Raw genomic sequence first — 24080 nt, 5'->3', positions numbered from 1 at the left:
CAGAGAAATTATTTTCTCTGCTGAATCAAGAGCACAATGCTCTCTGCTGACATCTCATTCCATTTTAAGAACTGTCCACAGTAGGAGAAAAACCCCATAGCTAACATATGCTGCTCTGGACAGTTCCTAAAATGGACAGAGATGTCGGCAGAGAGCACTGTGCTCATGATGTCAGCAGAGAGCTCTGTGTTCCAAAAAGAAATGAATTCCCTCTGTAGTATTCAGCAGCTAATAAGTACTGGAAGGATTAAAGGGCTACTCCGGTGGAAAATATTTTTTTTTATGAACTGGTGCCAGAAAGGTAAACAGATTTGTAAATTACTTCTATTAAAAAAATCTTAATCCTTTTAGTACTTTTTAGCAGCTGTATGCTACAGGGGAAATTCTTCACTTTTTTTTATTTCTTTTTTGTGTTGTCCACAGTGCTCTCTGCTGACACCTCTGTCCATGTCAGGAACTGTCCAGAGCAGCATAGGTTTGCTATAGGGATTTTCTCCTGCTCTGGACAGTTCCTGATACGGGCATCAGGTGTCAGCAGAGAGCACTGTGGACAACACAAAAAAGAAACTCAAAAATTAAAAAGATTTTCCTCTGTAGCAAACAGCTGCTAAAAAGTACTAAAAGGAATAAGATTTTTTTAATAGAAGTCATTTACAAATCTGTTTAACTTTCTGGCACCAGTTGATTTAAAAAAATAAAATAAAATAAATAAAAAAGTTTTCCATCGGAGTACTAGATTTACTGTTTGTACACACATTCTAATCAATATCAAGGTGATCTCGCTTCAGATGGCATCATATCTCTGAGCCAGTGTTTTCCAACCAGGGTGCCTCCAGCTGTTGCAAAACTACAACTCCCAGCATGCCCAGACAGCCGTTGGCTGTCTGGGCATGCTGGGAGTTGTAGTTCTGCAACAGCCAGAGGCACCCTGGTTAGGAAACACTGCACTGTTTGGGGTTGGGATTCCATCTGAACTGTGGTAGCTTTCACAATGGAAGCTAGATTTCCATAATTTGGTTAGAATGTGAGTAATTGGATTTAAATGTGTTTTAAGAGCCTCTATTTTACATGCATAGTAAATACAGCTGGAATTTAAAAAATGTCTTTTAAAAATTCTCGCTTCTTTCTGCTGACTAAATCTTTTCCTATATTTGCCAGAAAGCCAGCTGCTCTTACACAGACAACTCGTGCCACCATGTGGTGTAAAACAACCAATAACCCAAGGTCAAAGCAAGAAGCCTAAGAGGAGACAATAGAATCAATTAAAGATTTATACTATCTAATAGGAAAGGCCTTACTAGGTATTTTTGTATCTTTTTGCATTCCTGCATTAAAGGGGTACTCCGGTGGAAAACTTTTTTTTTTTTTAATGAACTGGTGCCAGAAAGTTAAACAGATTTGTAAATGACTTCTATTTAAAAAATCTTAATCCTTTCAGTACTTATGAGCTGCTGTATAATACGGAGGAAATGCTTTTCTTTTTGAATTTCTTTCTTGTCTTGTCCACAGTGCTCTCTGATGACACCTCTGTGCGTGTCAGGAACTGTCCAGAGCAGCATAGGTTTGCTATGGGGATTTTCTGCTGCTCTGGACAGTTCCTGATACGGGCATCAGGTGTCAGCAGAGAGCACTGTGGACAAGACAAAAAAGATATTCAAAAAAAGAGAAGAATTTCCTCTGTAGCAAACAGCTGCTAAGAAGTACTGGAAGGATGAAGATTTTTTTAATAGAAGTCATTTACAAATCTGTTTAACTTTCTGGTACCAGTTGATTTAACAAAAAATGTTTTCCACCGGAGTACCCCTTTAACAACAGCCCAGCTGTGGAGTTTAAGCGGTTTCATGGCTGCTGACCCATCCTATTTCTAATTCCTATATTAATTTCGTACACAGCAAGTGGACTACTCGGACATGCACCGTAACCACTGACCGCAATGCATATCAGAGTGGATTCTGCTGAAAAAATTAACACGTTTATTCTTCTGGGGATTGGCTGTGGAAATTCAGCAGTTTGCAGCAAAATCCCATTGTAAACAATGGGAGGCAGCTACACCGGAATTTCTGTAGTTTTAATGTACTCTAAGGCTTTGTTCACATGGCAGAATATTTTTGAAATGTCACCCGGAAAACACAGACAGACAGACAGACACTTTACAAATAGCGGGGGGAGAGCAGAGAATGCAGACGCTAGCATAGCTCGGAAAATGTGCAGTCTTCATAGACAGCAATGTATTTCTGAGCGGATTTCAACAAAAGAATCGAAATGTCAATTCTTTCAGCAGAGGCCGGAATCGAGATTTCCACAGGAGACGTTTCCACTGCGGAAATTCCACAGTGTTTACAGTGCAGTAAAATCCCATTGAAAAAGTTAAGACGCTGCTGCAACAAAATTTCTAAGCAGAGTGAGAGAATAAAGTTGGTTTAAGGCGCCATGATGTTCTTTTTCAGCCATAATTGAATACATTTGTTAGCAACCCGAGATAAGATTTTTCTGGAAGGAATGAAAGGGGCCCCTCATCATGTGTGGAAAGACATCTTGTATGAATTAAAGGGCTACTCCCGTGGAACACTTATTTTTTATTTTTTTTTTCTTAAATCAACTGGTGCCAGAAAGTTAAAACAGATTTGTAAATCACTTCTATTAAAAAATCTTAATCCTTCCAGTACTTTTTAGGGGCTATATGCTAAAGAGAAATCCAAAAAAGAAATGCATTTCCTCTGATGTTATGACCACAGTGCTCGCTGCTGACCTCTGCTGTCCATTTTAGAAACTGTCCAGAGCAGAAGAAAATCCCCATAGCAAACATATGCTGCTCTGGACAGTTTCTAAAATGGACAGCAGAGGTCAGCAGCGAGCACTGTGGTCATGACATCAGAGGAAATACATTTCTTTTTTGGATTTCTCTTTAGTTTACAGCCCCCAAAAAGTACTGGAAGGATTAAGATTTTTTTTTTATAGAAGTGATTTACAAATCTGTTTAACTTTCTGGCACCAGTTGATTTAAAAAAAATAAATAAAATAAAAAAAGTTTTCCACGGGAGTACCCCTTTAAGTATTGTACGACATCACCCTACTTTTTTTCTGCTTGTAACATATATAAGGAGGGGTCTTTCTCCCCCACAGAACTGATTCTGAACACTGCTCGAGTCTGTCTCGACGAGCTCTTCTATATTAAATAGAAACTCTGACATCACACTGAAGCCCCCTTGAAGACTTCCCCGACAGCAGAATTTTTCCTGCTGATTCCGCTTGGAAATTCCTTCTTGTGAACATGGCCTTAGAGTGATACATGTCCATTCACTTCTGCTATACCTAGAGACGTGTATCCTGATCAACAAAACTCCATTATACAGGAGTAGGAAGACATATACACCAAAAAAAATTACTAGATATCCATAACAGGTAGTAGAAAACGTACAAAATCTTTATTAATCACATTAAACATACATAAAAATACATAAAAGCAAAGAAATGGAACAGCAAAGTAACACCATGGATAGCATATACCAAAGGTAAGCCGTAACAGAATATAGGGAGGTAGTCCAGATACAAGATGTCCTTCAGAGGGATAGAGTGCCACAGGTAATGAAGTAAAGCAAGGTAAAAAGTACACTATGCATATCCCTGGGTAAGACCTGTCATGTCCTATGGTATTCTATGCCTCCAGTGTACTTTTTACCTTGCTTTACTTCATTACCTGTGGCACTCTATCCCTCTGAAGGACATCTTGTATCTGGACTACCTCCCTATATTCTGTTACGGCTTACCTTTGGTATATGCTATCCATGGTGTCACTTTGCTGTTCCATTTCTTCGCTTTTATGTATTTTTATGTATGGTTAATGTGATTAATAAAGATTTTGTACGTTTTCTACTACCTGTTATGGATATCTAGTAATCTTTTTTGGTGTATATACTTAAATTCATTACTAGTTTGGTATTTCCCGGTTGGGATTTTTTGTCCCACAGGATGCTTTTTGGTGTATGGTGTATATAGGAGTAGGAAGACGTATGACCCATACAATACCATCGTACATTTTCTCCCCACTCACTTTGTAACTTCTTCTTTGCTTCCTCAAATCCAAACTCAGGGTCACCCTCTAAGACTCTGAAACAGACACAAGAAGGAGAAGGATGTTAAATACTTGTACACTGTAGGGAATAAAATAAAACAATACACTTATAAAAGCACCAAACAATACAGCAACAGACTCTTATAAGCAGAAGGTGGTGGTCACTGACCTCTACAGTAAAAGTAGTGTATAAGTATGAGATGGAATATACAAGGCCCTCTGCAAACAGCTGTATGTAAGCAGGCAAGTCAGTATTTCCCAACCAGGGTGCCTCCAGCTGTTGCAAAACTACAACACCACACCCAGCACGCCAGGACAGCCTTTGGCTTCCATAGGTTTTCTGAAATTTTTATCAAAGCTGCAATTTTAAAAGAAAAGTTCACTCTGAAAACAAACTTTTTATTGCTTTAATGCACTTAAAATAGAAATAAAACTGGATAGGAGAAAGTGATGTACATACAAAACAAAATGCATTTTCAGTTTTTTTTCTATTTTATGTACATCAGTGTTTACCAACAACAGGGTGCCTCCAGCTGTTGCAAAACTACAACTGTTGTGCACCATTTGGTTCCCATGGTTAAAGAATACAAACATACCCAGTGTAGTCTGATTCTGTAGTCATGTGCTGCGCTCTTCCTCCTGACCCCATGACTTGCTAATCTATAGAAAGTAAAAGTGAAAATGGGGTAACACATGTCTGCAGGACCAGACTACATAGGGTTAAAGAGGTATTCTGGTAGAAGACAATAAAAAAATAAAAAAAAATCAACTGGTGCTGGAATTTTAAACAGATTAGTAAATGACTTCTATTTAATCCTTCCCTTACTTATCAGCTGCTGTATACTGCAGGGGAAGTTGTATTTTTTTTCTGGAATTCTTTTCAGTCTGACCACAGTGCTCTCTGGTGACACCTCTGTCCGTATCAGGAACTGTCCAGCAGGAGAGGTTTGCTATGGGGGATTCTGCTCCTACTCTGGACAGTTCCTGACATGGACAGGGGTGTCAGCAGAGAGCACTGTGGTCAGACAGAAAAGAAATCCAAATAGAAAAGAACTTCCTGTGGAGCATACAGAAGCTGATAAGTACTGGAAGGATTAAGATTTTTAAATCGAAGTAATTACAAATCTTTTTTTAACTTTCTTGCAACAGTTGATTTAAAAATAAAATGCTGAAAATCTACAGTACTCATCCTCTCCTGGTCCAAAACATAAAGCCTGAGCAGTGCACTTCATGGCGGTTTCCATTTAAATGTAGTTTGCCAACTATTTGCTTCATTTTTATTTTGAGCACAATAAAATAGTTGGAAAAAATTATGTATATCTTCTAGTAAAACCAGAAAATTCATGTTGAGTGAAGCTGACCGCAATCTCCCCCCCCCCCCCCCCCCCCCCCAACAGCTGGAGGCCCCTGGTTAGGAAACAATGTATTATAAGTCACTTCCATGTAAGCCAATGCTCAAGGGATTTCAGCCCCCCTCCAAAAAATAGGTTACCCATAAGACACCTTATGTCGGCCTGGTGGTCTCCTCAAGGAGACACATTATAAGGGATTATTACCCAGCCTGCAAAATATAATATAAGTCTGCTGGTGGACTACAACTACCAGCATACCAGCATCTCATGATATATTAGGAGGCTATACTATACTGGTGATATAGGAATTTTTACCTAGTTGCTGTGAGTTATTTTACAAAAAAAAAGAAAGGTTATGCTTTAGGTAGGGCTGTGGGTAATAGAGATCCTTTTTCTCTGGGATCTTGTGATATTGGTAGTTGGAAACTTACCTGTGACCCTACTGGATATGATTTGTTTTGTGTTAATTTGCTTATATTGCTGCCACAAATAATACAGCGATGCAAGGACAAACACAGGTAAACGTTAAGGAGGCTGTGGCGCTCACACAAGCACGAGAACCCCTTTACACAGCTGAGCTTGGGGACGATAGACGTTGGACCCTGTTGATCTAAGACTTCACAACCCCATTAACCCGTCAAATCTATATATCTGGCAACATGCAAATCTTTATGTCTGGCAACAAGCACCCTGCTCTGTACTAACAAAGAGCAAGACCCCCAAAACTGTTATCCAGAGATGCTTCCTTTTCCTTCTGGAGAAGATTCTGGTGTGGCTGATAATCCCTAGTTAGGTTTTAAGTCTCTTTACGGCGGGGCCTGTAAGAAGGAAAACAGGGGTGTAAATAAACAAATGGGCTAGTCATCAGGATTCTGGGAATACCTTAGAGATGTTAGCCTTTTTTGTTTCTATGTAAATGAGGCTCAACAGCCCAGGAGGTGTTCCTTAGCTTGGCAAGAGCCCAGGTAGGTTCAGCCCATCTCCTCTTTATCTACTGGTCACTAGTCAAACATGGTAGACAGATACAAATGGCCTAGGGGGTGGTGATAAAGAGGACTTACTTGGGCTCTTACCATGTTGGGGAACGCCCCCATGGCTTTTGAGCCTCATTTGAATAATAATAAAGGCTTAAATTTCGGCACTGGACAGGACTATGGAGAAAGGTATGCCCCAAATCATGATGACTAGATCTATCTAGCCATGTGCTTATTTACATCAGTTTTTTTTGCTTAAAGGGGGTACTCCACTGGCCAGTGGTCAAGCCGCATTCGAAACATTTAGTTCCGAACGCTGTTCGCGCGCTGTGGGGGTCGGCCATGCCCCCTCGTGCCGTCTGGTCATGCCCCCTCAATACAAGTCTATGGTAGGGGGCGTGATGGCAGCGCATGCACAGCGTTCGGAACTAAATGTTCTGAATGCAGCCGGAACACTGGCCAGTGGAGTACCCCTTTAAGAAGTCAAGCTTTGTATTCTAGCGAAAGTACTTAAACAAGAACTTTGGCAAAAATTAACTTATCCCCTATCCACAGAATAGGGCATAAGTAGATGATCACAAGGGGTCTGACCACTGGGACTCCCCCGTGATCTCCAGGACGGGACACCAGTAGACGGCACGCACTCCATTCATTTCTATGGGAGCACCGATGATGCCTGAGTACTGTAGTCCGGTCTTTTCGGCCCTCCCATAGAAGTTAATTTAGCGCGTGCCGGCAGCAGCACGTGCTTCTCACTAAGTGCAGGGTCCCATCCCAGATATCACGGGGAGTTCCAGTGGCCAGACCCCCCAGAGGAATCAGCTGCTTATCCCCTATCCTGAGGATAGGGGATAAGTTCATTTTTGCCAGAGATCTCCTTTGAAACTGATGGCACAAGAGAACTTGCACTTTTTTTTCTGAAGTAAAGATATTTTGTATACTTGACAAAAGGACCAAAGGCCCCTGAATGCTGCAGTCCACACCTCTGCTTTCTGGGGCCAGACCTGGGGTAGAACTATACTGAAGATACTGAGCGCTAGTTGAAAGTTATGGCCCAGATTTATTAAACTGTGTGAGAAAATAAAATAAGTGATTATTCCACAGCAACCAGCTGTCATTGGTCGTTGTGGGAAAGTCACTCCACTATTTCTCACACAGTTTGATAAATCTGGGCCATAAGTTTTGGGTTAAACAGGGCTTTTTTGTTGTTTGAGATTTGGAAACCCAGAAGTGCTAAAAGTGCTAATACAAACATGGGGCCAATTTAAAGGGGTAACCACAGGCCATGGGACCCCCTTTCTCCTAAAAGGCAAGTAGTCCCAGAGGTTAAACATTCCATGTTTAAGATGTTTAATGGTTAAGATGGGAATACTGCTTTAATAATTGATGGAAAATGTAACCATACATTGTAAGACTTATTGCAATACAAAAGGAGGTAATCTACAGATGATATGGTGCTTGTAAAACATTGAACACCTACTCGGAGACTGCTTTTGCTCCCCAGTCAAAGACATTGCCTGCTAACAGTCCTTTCACCAGTGCAAACTGTTTCTCCTCCCAGCCCAATGTATCCAAAGATCTGATAACATTCTGATAATATTTTAACGCTATGTCATTTTCCTTCTGCTTTACCTGGAAGAAAAACATGAGAGACTGGATATTACAGAAGGAAGGAAGGATTTCTTACCCAGGCCTGGACTGCTTGCTCCAAGACCCCTCCGGTCATTTTCCTCTTACGTTCGTGGCCTCTATTGGACCAACAAGTCACTGTTACCAGCATGCTGACATGAACAACAGTTATACAGGGAAAAGAAGAACAAGATGGCACATAGCACAGGGGATCAAGTAATCTCCATAATGTCAGTGGACACTACTGAGAAATTAACATCTTATATCCGGGATTCCTTCTGACATTGATCAGGAGAGGACAACTACAGATGTAGCAAACCTTAAAGAAGTTCCAAAGGATAGGAGATAGGTGTTTGATCACAGGGGGTCCGACCAATATGACCTTCTGCGATCTCCTGCACAGTGTCCTGGCTCTCCCCGTGCATGGAGCAGGGGTAGATATGCCCCCTCCACGCATCTCTTTGGGGGAGCTGGAGATACACAAGCAATGTACTCATGTATCTCCGGCTCTCCCATAGAGCTGTATGTTCGAGGAGAGTCGGGGGCCATGCAGGAGATCACGGGTGGTCCGACCACTGCAACCCCTCACGATCAGACACTAAGAAGTAAATTATATGTGCATGTGTCACTGGGCACTGTATTATGGCAGTATTCTTCCTAGAAGCATTGCTTCTAGAGAGAATAGTTCTGTAATATTTGACACACATCATAAATCTTTGTAGTACTCCATGGGGGACATTTATCATCCCTGTTTATTTTAGTCATCAATATAAACCGATGTCCAGTGCATTAGTCCGGTCTATTGTGCGCCTAATTTATGAACTGTCGCATGGCTCTTCATAAATTTTGCGCATTTTGTGCACAGACTGTAATTTAGATTTTATTTAAGGTTGCTTCAGCATGGTCTGACATTTCGGCGTATTTTCGCCCGATGCGACTATTCGCAGAAAAGTCGCAATTGATAAATTCCAGACCACTGCCTTTTTTAAATCTATTATAGACTACTATGCTGAAGTGAACTAAAAGTCCTCTATACCAAAAGTGGCATGAATATAGACTGCGACTTTCTGTGCGACAATATGAGATGGGAAAAAACTAAATCCTAAATCCTTTGAAAAATGTCCCCCCATGTGTCTTCAGTTCACATGGCTCTTCCACTACAACACTAGGACAAATCATTTTGAGTTCTATTAGGTATGGAGTAACATATATTACATATACAACATTCAAAATCAGTCAGTTAACATAATATACTAAATATCTGGGTCATACTTCTCCATGCTCTTTAGACTACTCTTCTGCCATTTCACAGCCTATGTGATGTGTTTTTGTTTATCAATTCATTTACCAAAAATATCGCCTTACCCCAAAAAAACTACAGCTAATCATGGTCACTAGGTATTCTCTGCAACCCGCTGTTAGGCTTATTCTGTCTATAGTAACAAAGAGCAACTGAAACAACACAGGCGACTCTAGCATTAGGCCACTTAAGCCACCGCCTAAGGCCTCGCACTGGTGGGGGCCTCGCTATGGCGTTTTTGCTGGCGTTTTTTAGGTGTATAAAAAACAAGTGGAAACCTAGCCTTATACTGGTAATATTGGTGATAGTGGTCTTTGTGTACTGGACAGAATTTACCATAAGGCCCATAGGACACTAGTTACACCCCTGATCTTATATCTGCCCCGTCGCCACTTGAGATTTGTGCTGCGGGAACAGCACAGCCATCTCACAGCTGATCACCATGGGAAGTATTCAGAAAATGACGTAGGGCCTCATGTTTGAGCTTCGCCTAGGTCCTAACAAAGTCTAGAGCCACCTCTGGACACAGGACATGGGCTGTGATTGGCAAGACAACTAAGGGAGAAGTACATATGTCTACTTCTGGGAAACAGACCAGTTCTGGTCTAACCCCCTGAAATGAACAATAAGTGTACACCATGGAGGGGACTCTTAGGAGCTCAATCAAATCATCTTGTCACTACTTGTCATGCATTCTCTATGGGAGCGCCAGAGATACCCGAGTACAGGGCTCTCTTGATGAATAAATGCATTGAGCACATGTTGAATCTGCACTCCATGCAGCATTGAGATTTAGGGCCCAATTGCTGTTAACTAGCGCTGTGCCCCAATCCATGTATGAGGTTTAATAGTGCTTTCCCTTTTTCCAACCCTACAACCACATGGCCAGAGTCTAAAACGTACAAAACTTTCAACTTAACCCATAAGTGTGCCATTACCCTGTATGAAAAAAAAAAAAAGGTGTATAAGACTATATAAGGGGTTATTTGAGTCTAAAAAGGGTCCATTTTAATAAATGGTGCTCTTTTGTCAAAGTTCACATTTCCCAATTTATGTATTGTTCTATATGTTATTCTATATGTTACGCATCCACACTTTTCATCGGGTGTAGGATGCCATTGTGGCACTTGTAGTCCGCTGCAGGCATCCCCATTGTATGCATTTTATGCTGGGGATTGCCCTTAGCAACGGGACCACAAGCGCAGGATCTGCTCCCCCAGTATAGATGCACAACTGCATTTGGGGTTGAGCACCTCCTGCCAATTGAAACCACTTTTTTTTCTTGTTTGTCATAGTTCTCATGTAACCCTTTTCAAAGGCTGTGTAGTTCTAACCCAGTGATTGGTCAATAAGATGCAATACCAGACACAGCCTGTGAACTAGGGGGTGCCATTTCTGGTAGAAAAAAAAAAAAGCAGACTTATGACTGATTTACTTCTACATGAGCCAATCAGAATACACCATGTGTAAACCCCCTGCCCCAACGAAAGACATCTATTTTTATTTGTAATATTTAGGTACCCCAGAGGTGCGTCACTGCACCCTGCCGTTGCCATAGCAATGACATGAAGCAGAAGTTGGATTACAATAATCCTGCAGTGTTGCTCTGTAGCTTTGGGCTCTGTACCTTGTCTAAATGAGATTGGAGACGGGCAAGTTAATGAATGCTAATGACCTCATCACATATTTATAAGCCGGAGGATCATGGAACGCTTCTAAAATGACACTTAAATGAGCAACTGGGCTCTTTATAGGCTTGTGTACAAGCCTGTGAATACCAAATGGCTTCTTACGAGTTCCTGTCGGTTACATCTTTCTAAATATGAATTCTCGTATTGACAGAGGTGTTAAGTTGTACATCCGCAGTGTTAGCAAGCTGCCATATTATTAGATCAACTAAAAATATATCCCCTCCATCAACCACAATGAGGGAGACCGGGATGGATTGTTACACACTAGGGGTGAATTCTTACGCTAAGCAGACTGTATAGTCTCCTTATAGCAAGGTTGTAATTTGTGAATCCACCTTTAAATATATATTTTTTTAAACTGTACGACTATAGCTCAGTTATATATCTATTACCAGAATCACTGAGCGATTCTTGCAATAGAGACAACCCTTGCAATAGGGACCCCCGAAATCAGACATCTTATCCCCTATCCCTTGGATAGGGGGATAAGATGTCTAGGGGCAGAGTACCCCTTTAAAGGGAATCTATCAGCTCTGTGTCATGCTCAGTACTCAAGTGTCAAGGAGGTGGAAAAGCTCAGTCCTTAAAGGGGTATTCCAGGAATTTTTTTTATTTGACTATGCCACAGGGGCTGTAAAGTTAGTGTAGTTCATAATATAGTGTCTGTGCCTGTGTGTGATGGTTTTCTCCCAATTCTTATGTGATTATCACCCCAATATTTATTTTTATCAGCATACAAAATGCCTGTTGTCTCAGATTTTTCCCAGCTTGCAATGTGGCCGAGACCTGACCTCACTAGTCAGCTGATGACAGGGAGCCTGTCTGCTTCAATGGGTGGAGGGATCAACCTGCAACTAATGCAACAGCTGTAGGCACCCTGATTGAAAACCACAGGTCTGACGCTCATATGTGTTTCAATGGGTGTGGTGGCTGATGTGTGGGAGGGTGGAAAATGGAATTGTGGGATTTGTAGTAAAAAAAAAAAAAAGAAAAGTCAAACAGGAAATACCAGTTCACAGAAAGCTAGCCACAATGTTATGGTAATCTCACAACATAGCCATTTAGCCCCAAGACAAGCGCAGATCCTTCCTAAGCATGTCCATTACTGCCTGCCAGGTACGTACTAAAATCACCTTATGGTGGAGAACCCCTTTAAGTGTCAGGGAAGCTGTAGCATGCATGCCTCCTCCTTTCCCCACCCCTCCCTGCCTGGAATGACTGATGTACAGACAAGGCAGGAAGGGGTGAGGGAAGGAGGAGATTTGCATCCTGCATACGTGACCCTAAATCCATTTTGCAGTTTATGTCAGAAAACCTTTTTGCCAACGCCTGTGATGGGTGCAGGAACCTGTCATGTGAATGGGACCTAATAAGTACAGAAACTATTTGTGTAACTGATGAATAATAAAACTGATTTGTAAAGCTTCAAACTTTACGATATCCCGAGTTAGTGGACGTCTAAATTCCTAATTAGAAAAAAAATCTCTCTCCACAGCACCATGTAGCAAAAAAAGTGTAGATTTATTCCATAAAAGGTGTCATTACAAAAAGATGCTTTTTGTAATGACACCTTTTATGGAATAAATCTACACTTTTTCGCTACATGGTGCTGTGGAGAGAGATTTTTTCTGCTTGAAGGATGATCCCCTGACTAGGGTTCCAGAATCCGCGGGCACTTGGAGACTTTTTTTACTTCTTCTAATTAAATTGGATTTGCTGTTCTTCTACTACTTCTAAATTCCTAATTAGATACATTAGTTATTAGGACTAAAAAAGCTGGGTGAAAACTACCCTTTTTTTTTTCAGGAGGAGTCACTTATTGAAGGGGTATTTTATCCAAAATAAAACCATTTAAAAGATATCCACCAGAGGTGTAATGTTTATCACCAATCCAGTAGATAGGTTATTTATTTTCTCCAGAATACCCCTTTATGGTTGTGTTCAAACATTATGGTTGTGAGTCTCAGTAGTTTGGTGCTTTCTTAATAGTTTCCAAAACTGCAGCGATTTCACAGTGATTTAAAGGGGTACTCCGCTGCTCAGTGTTTGGAACAAAACTGTTCAGAACGCCGGAGCCGGCGGTGGGAGCTTGTGACGTCATAGCCCCGCACCCTCGATGCAAGTCTATGGGAGGGGGCGTGACAGCCGTCACGCCCCCTCCCATAGACTTGCATTGAGAGGGAGGGGTATGATGTCATGAATGGGTGAGGCTATGACGTCACAAGCTCCCGGCGCCGGCTCCAGTGTTCTGAACAGTTTCAAACGCTGAGCAGCGGAGTACCCCTTTAAGCAAAGTTAAACGTTACCATGACACCACTACAAGATGAGAACACATCTTAAATATTGCTCTATATCGCTGGCTAATTTACACATATTGGGGGAGATTTATCAAAACCTGTGCAGAGGAAGAGTGGTGCAGTTGCCCATAGCAACCAATCAGATTGCTTCTTTCATTTTCCACAGGCCTCTAAAGAGGCCTGTGGAAAATGAAAGAAGCAATCTGATTGGTTGCCATGGGCAACTGCACCACTCTTCCTCTGCACAGGTTTTGATAAATCTCCCCCATTGAGACCTAATTAAAAAGTGGATGGGTACAATTCTCCTGGCAACAGGCAGAGCACAGTACAATATTAGATAGACACTATGGACCTATATAATTAATAATCAATCATTACAGTGACAGAACAGACTTCAGGATCTGAGCAAGAGAAGAGTGACTTACCTGCAGCAGTTACCTACATAACCTGGGTGGAAAACCAACAAAGTAAAGGCAAACATACTATAAACACCAACCATGCAGCTTCTATGGGGCCCAGCCCTGGTTATTCCCATTATATATGATTTTGTGCATTGAGAAGCTATGCTCTGCCCAGTGGAACTGTATTGTTAGCAAACAACTGAATAGGTAATTTGTGAAGAAAAGGATATGAAGGGAGAAACAAAGCCCTTCTGCTCTGGGTGATCTATTCTGTAAGGCCTGACACAATGGTAAACACACAGAAACATACACTCACCTTTGAGTAGGGGTCTGGAAAATTGAACTCATTTAGGCAGTGCTCCCGTGTGTCTAGTAAGCTGCGGACTGTCAGGGATCCATAAGCACTGCAAGAGATTGCAAGGGTACTGTATAAGTGCTTGATAGAATAGTGCAGGGGTTTTATTATGGATCAAAGCTCTTAAGGAACAAGCTTTGAAAATGAGAATTATTCCTGTAATTGCTCCATATCATACAATGTGCACAAATCTGCTAAAGGGAATCTGCTGTTAGATGTGCAATACTTCTTATAATACATTTACACAGGTAAAAATATATCTCACTTCCAGTGGAGTAGCTATTGGGGGGGGACGGGGGGGGGACTTGGAGGTAGGAGTTGCATCTGGACCTTAGTGCCTCTTGGAGACCACAGTTTCACATAATGGTATATAGTAGATGTGAGGTCCTGATCCAAATTTTGCATTAAAGGGGTACTCCTCCCCTAGACATCTTATCCCCTATCAAAGGATAGGGGATAAGGTGCCTGATCGCGGGGTTCCACTGCTACGAACCCCGACGATCTCTGCTGCAGGACCCCAGACATCCAGTGCACCTATAGAACTTCCCTCCATGCCGGATGACTGGTGATGCGGGGCAAAGGCTTGTGACGTCATCCCCCTCAATGAAAGTCTATGGGATGGGGCGTGATGGCCATGACCTCCAATAGACTTGCATTGAGGGGGCGTGGCCGTGATGTTTCGAGCCTCTAGCGCTGCACCCTATGCTCTAAACGAATGCCGGATGCAGCAGGGAGATTGCGAGGGTCTCCAGCGGCGGGACTCCTGCGATCAGACATTTTATCGCCTATCCTTTGGATAGGGGATAAGATGTCTAGGTGCGGAGTACCCCTTTAAGGCCCAGTAGCTTTCATTTAAGTTATGTCTTCACACACTAACAAAGGTACTCCAGTCTAAAACACTTACCCCCGGATCCACAGGATGGGAAATAACTGTCTGATCATGAGACCAACCGCTACAATACAGACTATCTAGAGAACAGGGCTCAGAGTCTTGGCTTCTTTTGGGCAATTCCAAAGACATTAATAGATTGGGGGTGCGCAGGCCATTAAAACAGAAGACTAGCAACTATCAGGAAAGTTCATTCATGAGGCTTCTGCATGGCTAGGTATTTACAGCTATTTTGGTGCTACGTTGCCTGGCCAGAAATCGCAGTGTTAAGCTGCCTAATGAAAATGAATGCGGTCATGTAATGTGCAAGCTGATGTGACTAAATGGTCATGGTCACAGCAATTCATGTGTCGCTATGTGGCCATATTCCCTTTTATTAGCTGTAATACAGGCAGCATGACTCTGATCGCTAGCCATGATATGCTTGGCATTAAAAATATACAACCATGAAAAAAATCATCAAACCCTATCCTGATACTTACAAGGGTTGATGTCTCAGGGTCTGTAACTTATTCCAGTACTTCTGCTGGAACTTTTCAGCTCGATCCACTGCATCTTTTGCGTCTGGCTGACTCGCAACAGCACGTTTAGCCACCTTATAAAATAGTGATAGTTAGTGTCATTTTTACCAACATTCTAGGCAGTAATAAACAATATTGTATCACATGCAATGCTCTAGGAACACTAATACAATAGGGAAAAGTCTCAATCGGCAAGATACAGAGGAGTACAGGCACTGCTAGTCTACCATAGGATATCAGTCTCAATGTATGAACGGCACACTGCGGTGAAGAGAATTGCACATAGTAATATGGAGGTGGTGCTCTTTTGTGGAAACAGCAACATGTACGTACAATCCAATAGTTCAAGAATTAAAAAGGCACCCACCAGGTACTATGTGACTTCTTTATTTCATGATAAACATACAAGCAGGTAAAAGGCGGCAGCATGCCGCTACGAGAGTGAGATGCTAGGTACCTATCAATGCGCACTGGCGTCTCACTCTCGTAGCGGCATACTGCCGCCTTTACTTGCTTGTATGTTTTTCATTAAATAAATAGTCACATAGTATCCGGTGCATGCCTTTGTAATTCTTGAACTCTTGACTAATACAATAGGACTTTGCCTGTAGATACTAGATTAACAACATAGGACAATCATTCACTAGTCATAATAAAAAAAATAAAAAAAAAATAATTACTTACAGTTCATCTTACAAATAAAATGTACAAAGATACGTTAGTAGACTTTAGGAACCATTTATACGACTTCAGAAGGAAACAAAAAACATCAGTCCAAAAAGGAAGGCACCAAATAATATATTTTAATGGCCATTGGATACCTTGTATTTTTCAGCTTTGAAATATATCTGACATTATGGAATAAAAGAGTCAGCAGATATTAATAGAACATTTTAGCAGCATTTTCAAAAGGATTTTGTTAAAAAACTTACATTGCAAAACTATATAAAAAAAAAAAGTAACAGCTGTAAACTGCAAATTTACCACATGGGGGTGCCAAAGTCCCAAATGTTTACAGGAAAGGTCTGTGGCCCAGATTTATCAAATAATGTCTATGGTAGAGCTATTTTCCCACGTTTATTTGGGTGGTGGGTTTGACTAGCGTGCATCTTATCAAGAAGGTGCAGCAGGATGATGAATTTTGCGCAGCTCTGCTGTGGTGGGAAAAGCTCTACCACATACACTTTTTCTAGTCACTTGTGAGGGAGGGAAGTAGACACTTTCCCGGGTCCTGAATTTGGCAGGTTAGGTGTTTTTACTTACTTGCACAGAGCTGCCGGGACATTTTTACTTGCATTTTAGACGCTACAATCAAATTTGATTGCGGTGTCTAAGGGGTTAAAGCCAGGCATCACCATGATCGGTGATGTCTGCCATTAGAGATGGGTCCTGGTGGCAGATAGCTGCCAGGACCACTCAGCTATGACCAGTGCTCAGCTCCTGAGCACGTGTCATAGAAGGGGAGTCGGGCGATGTCGTCCACAAGAGGTTAAAGGGTCACTCTTATTAAAACTAATTTTTGCTATTGCACTCCTTATGGTAAATGAAAAATATTTCTAATATACTTTGTTTAAAGAAAAAGACGTTTTCTATGTTTCATTTGTGCTTAAAAATCTCAAGAGCACATTTTCCCCCAATTCATACACAGACTTTGGACCAAAGTCCAAACCCAGGAAATGCCGCCTGGAGTGCTGAGGGGGGAGGGGGGGTCCAGCCTCATCCAATCATAGCTCCTCTCACACATAACTGCCATATGCTGTTGGTTGGACCCCCTCCCCCCCCCCCCCCCTCAGCACTCCAGGCTGTACTTCCTGTGTTTGGACTTTGGTCCAAAGTCTGTGAATGAATTGGGGGAAAATGTGCTCTTGAGCTTTTTTAAGCACAAATAAAACATAGAAAACTTCATTTTTTTAAACAAAGTATATTAGAAATATTTTTCATTTACCATAAGGAGTGCAATAGCAAAAATTAGTTTTAATAAGAGTGCCCATTTAAGGGTTGAATTGCGGAAGAAGTAATTCTCACGCCTACTGGTAGGTGGTGTAGTTTTGCACCTAAAAAAGTACCTTTGCGCACAAAATAGCGATTTTTGACAAAAGTTGCAAATGATAAATACGTGACCACTGCATGGGCAAAAAGAAAAAGTTCTATGGGTAGGCAAATAGAGTGAAACTGTCTATATCAAAAGACGCATAAAAGTCACTAAATATGCTGCTTGCACCTGAACTGCGCCAAAACATAGACAAACAAAATGCTCTAAAAGCAATGATAAATCTCCCCCTGTGTCTCTAAGGTCCAGGACTGCTGGACGCTGCTTTGTGCAGGCAAAGTAGAGGCATTATCCACAAGCAATTGCATCAAATTACTTACTCCTTCTAAAGCATCTTCAAAGCAAGTGAGCCAATATTCACGAGCCATTGCATCTTCTGTAAGGTCCACCGTGTCAGGAACATAGGAAGATGGGTCAAAGAGCAAAGGAAGATTTACTAGCTGTCGTTCCAGACGGTCCATCTCCAACATGTCAAACTGCGGAACAAAAGGGCAAGAGTATGATCTATAAACACTATACTATGTTATCAGCTGAAAACCACAGAATAAGACACAAAGGTCTACAGCAGTGGTCTCAAAATGTGGCCCTCCAGTTGTTGCAAAACTTCAACTCCCAGCATGCCCGGACAGCCAACGGCTGTCCGGGCATGCTGGGAGTTTAAGTTTTGCAACATCTGGAGGGCCACAGTTTGAGACCACTGGTCTACAGGTAAGGAGAGGTTTTATAGGCAGATGAAAAGATCATGTATGTATGTCATGAATCTGAAGCCTTTTTGGGCAATGCCAGGAAACCATAAATGCTATGCACAAAATGGGGATGCAAATGCACAAAAGCCGTTGAAAAAAAATATATTATATATATATATATATATATATATATATATATATATATATATATATATATATATATATATATATATACACATACACACACACACACTGTATATATGATTATGTCATAATATGTTTGCAACCAACACCCAGCTGTAGGTTTCCACTGATGACTAGGTAAGAATGAGGTTGTGTATCACTTCTAGAGATGAGCGAACTTACAGTAAATTCGATTCGTCACAAACTTCTCGGCAGTTGATTATTTATCCTGCATAAATGAGTTCAGCTTTCAGGTGCTCCGGTGGGCTGGAAAAGGTGGATACAGTCCTAGGAGACTCTTTCCTAGGACTGTATCCACCTTTTCCAGCCCACCGGAGCACCGGAAAGCTGAACTAATTTATGCAGGATAAGTCATCAACTGCCGAGCCGAGAAGTTCGTGACGAATCGAATTTACTGTAAGTTCGCTCATCTCTAATCACTTCCCTCTACTCAATAACCAACACTCATATGTGTTTTTCCTCCAGTCAGATCTGTTCCTTATTCTTCTTACACCCCTGCTCAAATGCATAAATCAAGTATAAAGGATGACAGAGGGTCTGAGAAAGTAGCGCCCAGTCTGGGGTGCATTATAGGTCCATGTATTTCATGAAAAACATTTTATTGGCTAGGCAGCCATATGTTACAGGAAAGCAAAATACATGGGAAAGGTATAGAAGAGACACAGCTGATCCCCAGGGATTAGAGAAGACCAGTGGCGATCAGCTGATCACCCAGCCTGCTTACATACGAAAAGGGGTTAGAGGATGAAATGCGCTAAAAGATCCCATTAGTTATCGTTCCAAACAAGTATAAATGACAAATAAAAAAAATTAAAAAGGACAGATAGTGTCTAACCTCCCTTTGGGCAGCAGAGTGTCTCAGTCATATATATAAGGGTGGGTTCACACTACGTTTTGTCCCATACGGGAGCGCATACGGCAGGGGGGAGCTAAAAGCTCGCGCTCCCGTATGTGACCGTATGCGCTCCCGTATGCCATTCATTTCAATGAGCCGACCGGAGTGAAACGTTCGGTCCGGTCGGCTCATTTTTGCACCGTATGCGCTTTTACAACCGGACCTAAAACTGTGGTCAACCACGGTTTTAGGTCCGGTTGTAAAAGCGCATATGGCGCAAAAATGAGCCGACCGGACCGAACGTTTCACTCCGGTCGGCTCATTGAAATGAATGACATACGGGAGCGCATACGGTCACATCCGGGAGCGCGAGGTTTTAGCTCCCTCCTGCCGTATGCGCTCCCGTATGGGACAAAACGTAGTGTGGACCCAGCCTTACCTAGACTACAAATAGTCCAGCGCTTTCTTAGGATGCAAATAAAAATCCTTTTTGTTTATGTCATGGATGCACGGTACAGATCAGTACAGAAGATCAGGGACAAGTTTTAAGTGTCTTAGACACTCTTAGGCTGGGTTCACACTACGTTTTTGCCATACTGTTTTCAATCCGTTTTTCTAAAGAAAACCGTATGGCAAAAAAACGGATGGAACAGTATGGAAAAAAGTAAACCGTATGCGTTTTTTAAACAGTATACTGTTTTTAAAAGTGCATACAGTTCCGTCAGTTTTTGTAGAAAAAAAACCCATACGTTTTTGAAAATTTTGTCCATTTTTAATGGGAGGGGTCTTGGGTGGGGACTTTAGGATTCAAATGCGTATGTGCAAAGTTAAAACCGTATACGTTTTTCCCGTATGGAACCGTATACATGTGCGTTTCCCATTGACGTTCATGTTAAAAAAAAAAAAAACGTATGCGGTTGCAGTACGGTTTTTAAACCGGACACAAAATAGTGGTCAACCACGGTTTTGACTCCGGTTTAAAAACCATACTGCAACCCAATTTTTTTTTTTTTTTTTTTTTTTTTTTTTTTAACATGGACGTCAATGGGAAACGCACATGTATACGGTTCCATACAGGAAAAACTTATACGTTTTTACTTTGCACATGCGCATTTGAATCCTAAAGTCCCCACCCAAGACCCCTCCCATTAAAAATGTACAAAATTTCCAAAACGTATGGGGTTTTTTTCTATAAAAACTGACGGAACTGTATGCACTTTTAAAAACAGTATACTGTTTAAAAAATGCAAACGGTTTACTTTTTTCCATACTGTTCCATCCGTTGTTTTGCCATACGCTTTTCTTTAGAAAAACGGATTGAAAACAGTATGGCAAAAACGTAGTGTGAACCCAGCCTTAGGCTAGGGTCACACTACAGAATTTACAAATGTAGTTCCGTGTGACCATACTCTGATAAACATGTTTGATAATTGCTGAGAATACATCCAATATACCAATAATAGCAGAATTCCCTTAAAGGGGTACTCCACTGGAAAACATTTTCTTTTTTTTTTTTTTTTAAATAATCAACTGGTGCCAGAAAGTTAGATTAGTACAGATTTGTAAATTACTTCTATTTAAAAATCTTAATCCTTACAGAACTGATCAGCTGCTGTATACTACAGAGGAAGTTCTTTTCTGTCACGACCACAGTGCTCCCTGCTGACACCTCTGTCCATTTTAGAAACTGTCCAGAGTAGGAGAAAATCCCCATAGCAAACCTCTCCTGCTCTGGACAGTTCCTGACATGGACAGAGATGTCAGCAGGGAGCACTGTGGTCAGACAGAAAAGAAATGAAAAAAGAAAATAACTTCCTGTGGAACATACAGCAGCTAATAAGTACTGGAAGAATTAAGATTTTTAAATAGAAGTAATTTACAAATCTGTTTAACTTTCTGGCACCAGTTGATTTGAAAAAAATAAAAAATAAAATTATGTTTTCCAGTGGAGTACAACTTTAACATGCTATCTGTGATTTTGTCTAGACTACAGCCAACAAACCTATCCACAACTTGTACAACAATCCTCGTGGAATAAATGTACATGAATAGACAGCAGGAAATCTGATGCACCTGACTGCCATCTCACAGATTTCACTGGCTCCTTCTACAGTGATTCAGACTATACACGGCGGGGTTTATTTAATGTACGTGCCATGTATCAGGCCGCTCTCCCGGTTGGATACATTGTTTCTGCTCTAATAATAAACAATAAAGACAGCGACGGGACAGAACCAGAACTCTACAAGTATCAACATGTAACATGTTACTTACTGAAAACTGAAGATATAAAAATGAAGGAAGGAGAAGAAGAAGAAAAAAAAAAAGAAAAAAAGAGAAATAATAAGATTATGTAACAAACAAATACATGAATAAATGAATAAAAGAATGTATGTATCTATGAATGAAACAATGAACAGGAGTGCACAGGATAAAGTCAAGGTGTGACAGTGCTGTATTGCTGGCATATAGGACTTACAGGCACTAAAGCTAAAGATATATCTGTTTAGTAGAATGTCTGCGGTGACACATCAGAGAAATTATTATAAGTATTTTCCAGGGAAAGATGACGTACAGGCTAATACATTGTTTATTGCTCAAACACTGCTAACCACCATCTCCGAGAAGACCACGGCAAAGCCATCTATGCCATTGGGGCTTAGGTGAGTGCTTCTATCCCTTCGTTCCAGCAACTGGCAAGAGTCTCAGCACCTGAATCCCCATAGATTTAAAAAAAAAACAAAAAAAAAAACTGCTCACTGTTAGGCTATGTTTACACAGCAGAATTTCCATTGGAATCCGGTGGAAATATTCTGTTTGGAATTTCTGTTGCAGCAGAGTAGTATTGATTTAATGGGATTCTGCTGCTCCATGCACATGGCAGAATTTCTGCGGTGGAAATCCCATCTCTGACCTCTGCAGAAACAATTGACATGTAAATTCTTTCTGCGGAATCCGTTCGGAAATGCACTACATTGCATTGTCTATGGGGATGGCGCATTTCCAAGCCATAAGTTTTCCTTGCAGATATTCAGACGTGTGATCATAGCCCTACTAAGATATGGGACGTTTTGCAAAATGGTAGTAACACAGAAGGACAACTAAAAATGGAGAGCTCTTACTATTATTCATAAATATATGACTAGAGATTTATTGAATTGAGGATATGTAAAATTACTGATTATCCAAAGGGTTATCCAGAGAAAGAAGACTTATCCCGATCTCCAGAACAAGACCCTGGCCCCCCCCAGCTGCATAGAGCGGCAGACGACAAGCGCTCCATCTTCAATGCCTATGGTAGCGCCTGAGATACCCAAATGCATCTCTGGGAGAGCCAGGACCCCGTTCTGGAGATTGTGGGTGTCCCAGCCATCTGGCCACCCATTATCAAAGCTTATCCCCTATCGTGTGGATAAGGGCAATGTTTTTTCAGGGGGGGGGGGGGGGATGGATAACCCCTTTAGATACATTTCAAGAGTATAATTTAGGAACACTACAACCAGCCTTCCTATGGCTTAAAATGGCTCATATCAGGGAATAATAGAATATATTCAGCTTTACAGTACATGCACATGATGCAGACTTTAGGTGCATCTCAAACTATGTACATCGGTGCTGCCCACTGTGATAATGTAATACAGCATCTGATTTAATGTAAAAAATAAAACAAACTAATACAACATCCAACTCCTTAAATGGTCCCTTATGCAAAATTAATAAAAACCTGGTAAAGAAAAAAAGTAGGGTGCCCCTACTCATTGCAATAGCCCTGCAAGTTGGTTGTTTTTCTGCAAGGACAGGTGAAGTATGAAGCACAGGGTTACCAGTGACTACCACAACATGTGTAAGTACCCAACAGAGTACTGCAACTATTTGCAGATCTGATTCCCTATTTCTATAAAAGTTTTATACTCTATCACTTTCACACTATGGGCAAGCAGTAGGGCCAGCTTTTGCAAAACTACAACTCCCAGCATGCCCGGACAGCCGATGGGTATGAAAGGTGCACAATTTGGGGGCCGCTGTCTTAGGGGGGGGGATATATTTTTCAAAAATATTTAAACCCCTTGTAGCCGACAAAATGCATAAAAGACAAACTTTAAAGAGTACCTCTTATCAAAAGTTTTTTTTTTATATTTGAGAGATATAGAGATAGAGATATAGATTATATATATATATATATATATATATATATATATATATATATATATATATATATATATATATATATATAGATATATATATAGATATATAGATATAGAGAGAGAGAGAGAGAGAGAGAGAGAGATTCACTTTGTAATTGGATTCTATAAAAGTAAATAAAGTTTCCTTTCATGTGTATTTTTGTTTTGAAAATACACATGAAAGGAAAAATTATTATTATTTTATTTTTAATAGGGGTTTCCCTAGGAGCCCCTGTCCACCAGCTTTTTCAGTGATTTCAGACTCACGCTGGCCTGGCTGTTGAGTCCAAAATTGCATACTCAGCGCAGCTCCCCACCTGTCAGACAGGCTGGAACGAGCGCTGTGCATGTATTCCTGCAGGGCACCGCAGCTCTGTCCTACGACATTCCTCCTCTCTGTATGGCACGTGTATAGCCAAACAGAGAAGAGGAGACTCAGAGGCTACCATTCCTGCCCTCTACTCAGCCTGTATGCTTGCTACCGGGAAGGAGCGCAGCATACAGGAAGAAGGGCGGAAGCCGGCCCTGGCAGGCATCAGATGACATTGCACCTTCCGGGCCACACCTACTTCCTCCCCTCGAACACAGCTCCAAACTGAGCTACCGAAGATAGAGGAAAAAAAAGGTATTTACAGGGGTT

General features: G+C 41.3%; 1 protein-coding gene across 3 annotated transcripts in view; it reads right to left on the bottom strand.

Moving 5' to 3' along the window:
* Positions 1–24080, bottom strand: part of PANK4 (pantothenate kinase 4 (inactive)) — a 57746-nt gene that overhangs the window by 13705 nt on the left and 19961 nt on the right. For all 3 annotated transcript variants that reach the window (XR_008848492.1, XM_056544173.1, XM_056544174.1), the window contains exons 10-14: positions 17852–18007; positions 15443–15555; positions 14033–14120; positions 7879–8030; positions 4052–4107 (exon numbers count right to left, since the gene is read on the bottom strand). Coding sequence is in view for 2 of the 3 variants with exons in the window: in XM_056544173.1 (XP_056400148.1) it covers positions 4052–4107; positions 7879–8030; positions 14033–14120; positions 15443–15555; positions 17852–18007 (565 nt within the window). In the remaining variant the exon portion in view is untranslated. The remainder of the gene's footprint in view (positions 1–4051; positions 4108–7878; positions 8031–14032; positions 14121–15442; positions 15556–17851; positions 18008–24080) is intronic.

This window comes from Hyla sarda, chromosome 10 (assembly GCF_029499605.1).
Source record: "Hyla sarda isolate aHylSar1 chromosome 10, aHylSar1.hap1, whole genome shotgun sequence".
In the NCBI taxonomy this organism is placed as follows: domain Eukaryota; kingdom Metazoa; phylum Chordata; class Amphibia; order Anura; family Hylidae; genus Hyla; species Hyla sarda.
Note: the sequence above shows the minus strand (reverse complement) of the source record. Positions and strands in the feature narration are given on the sequence as shown.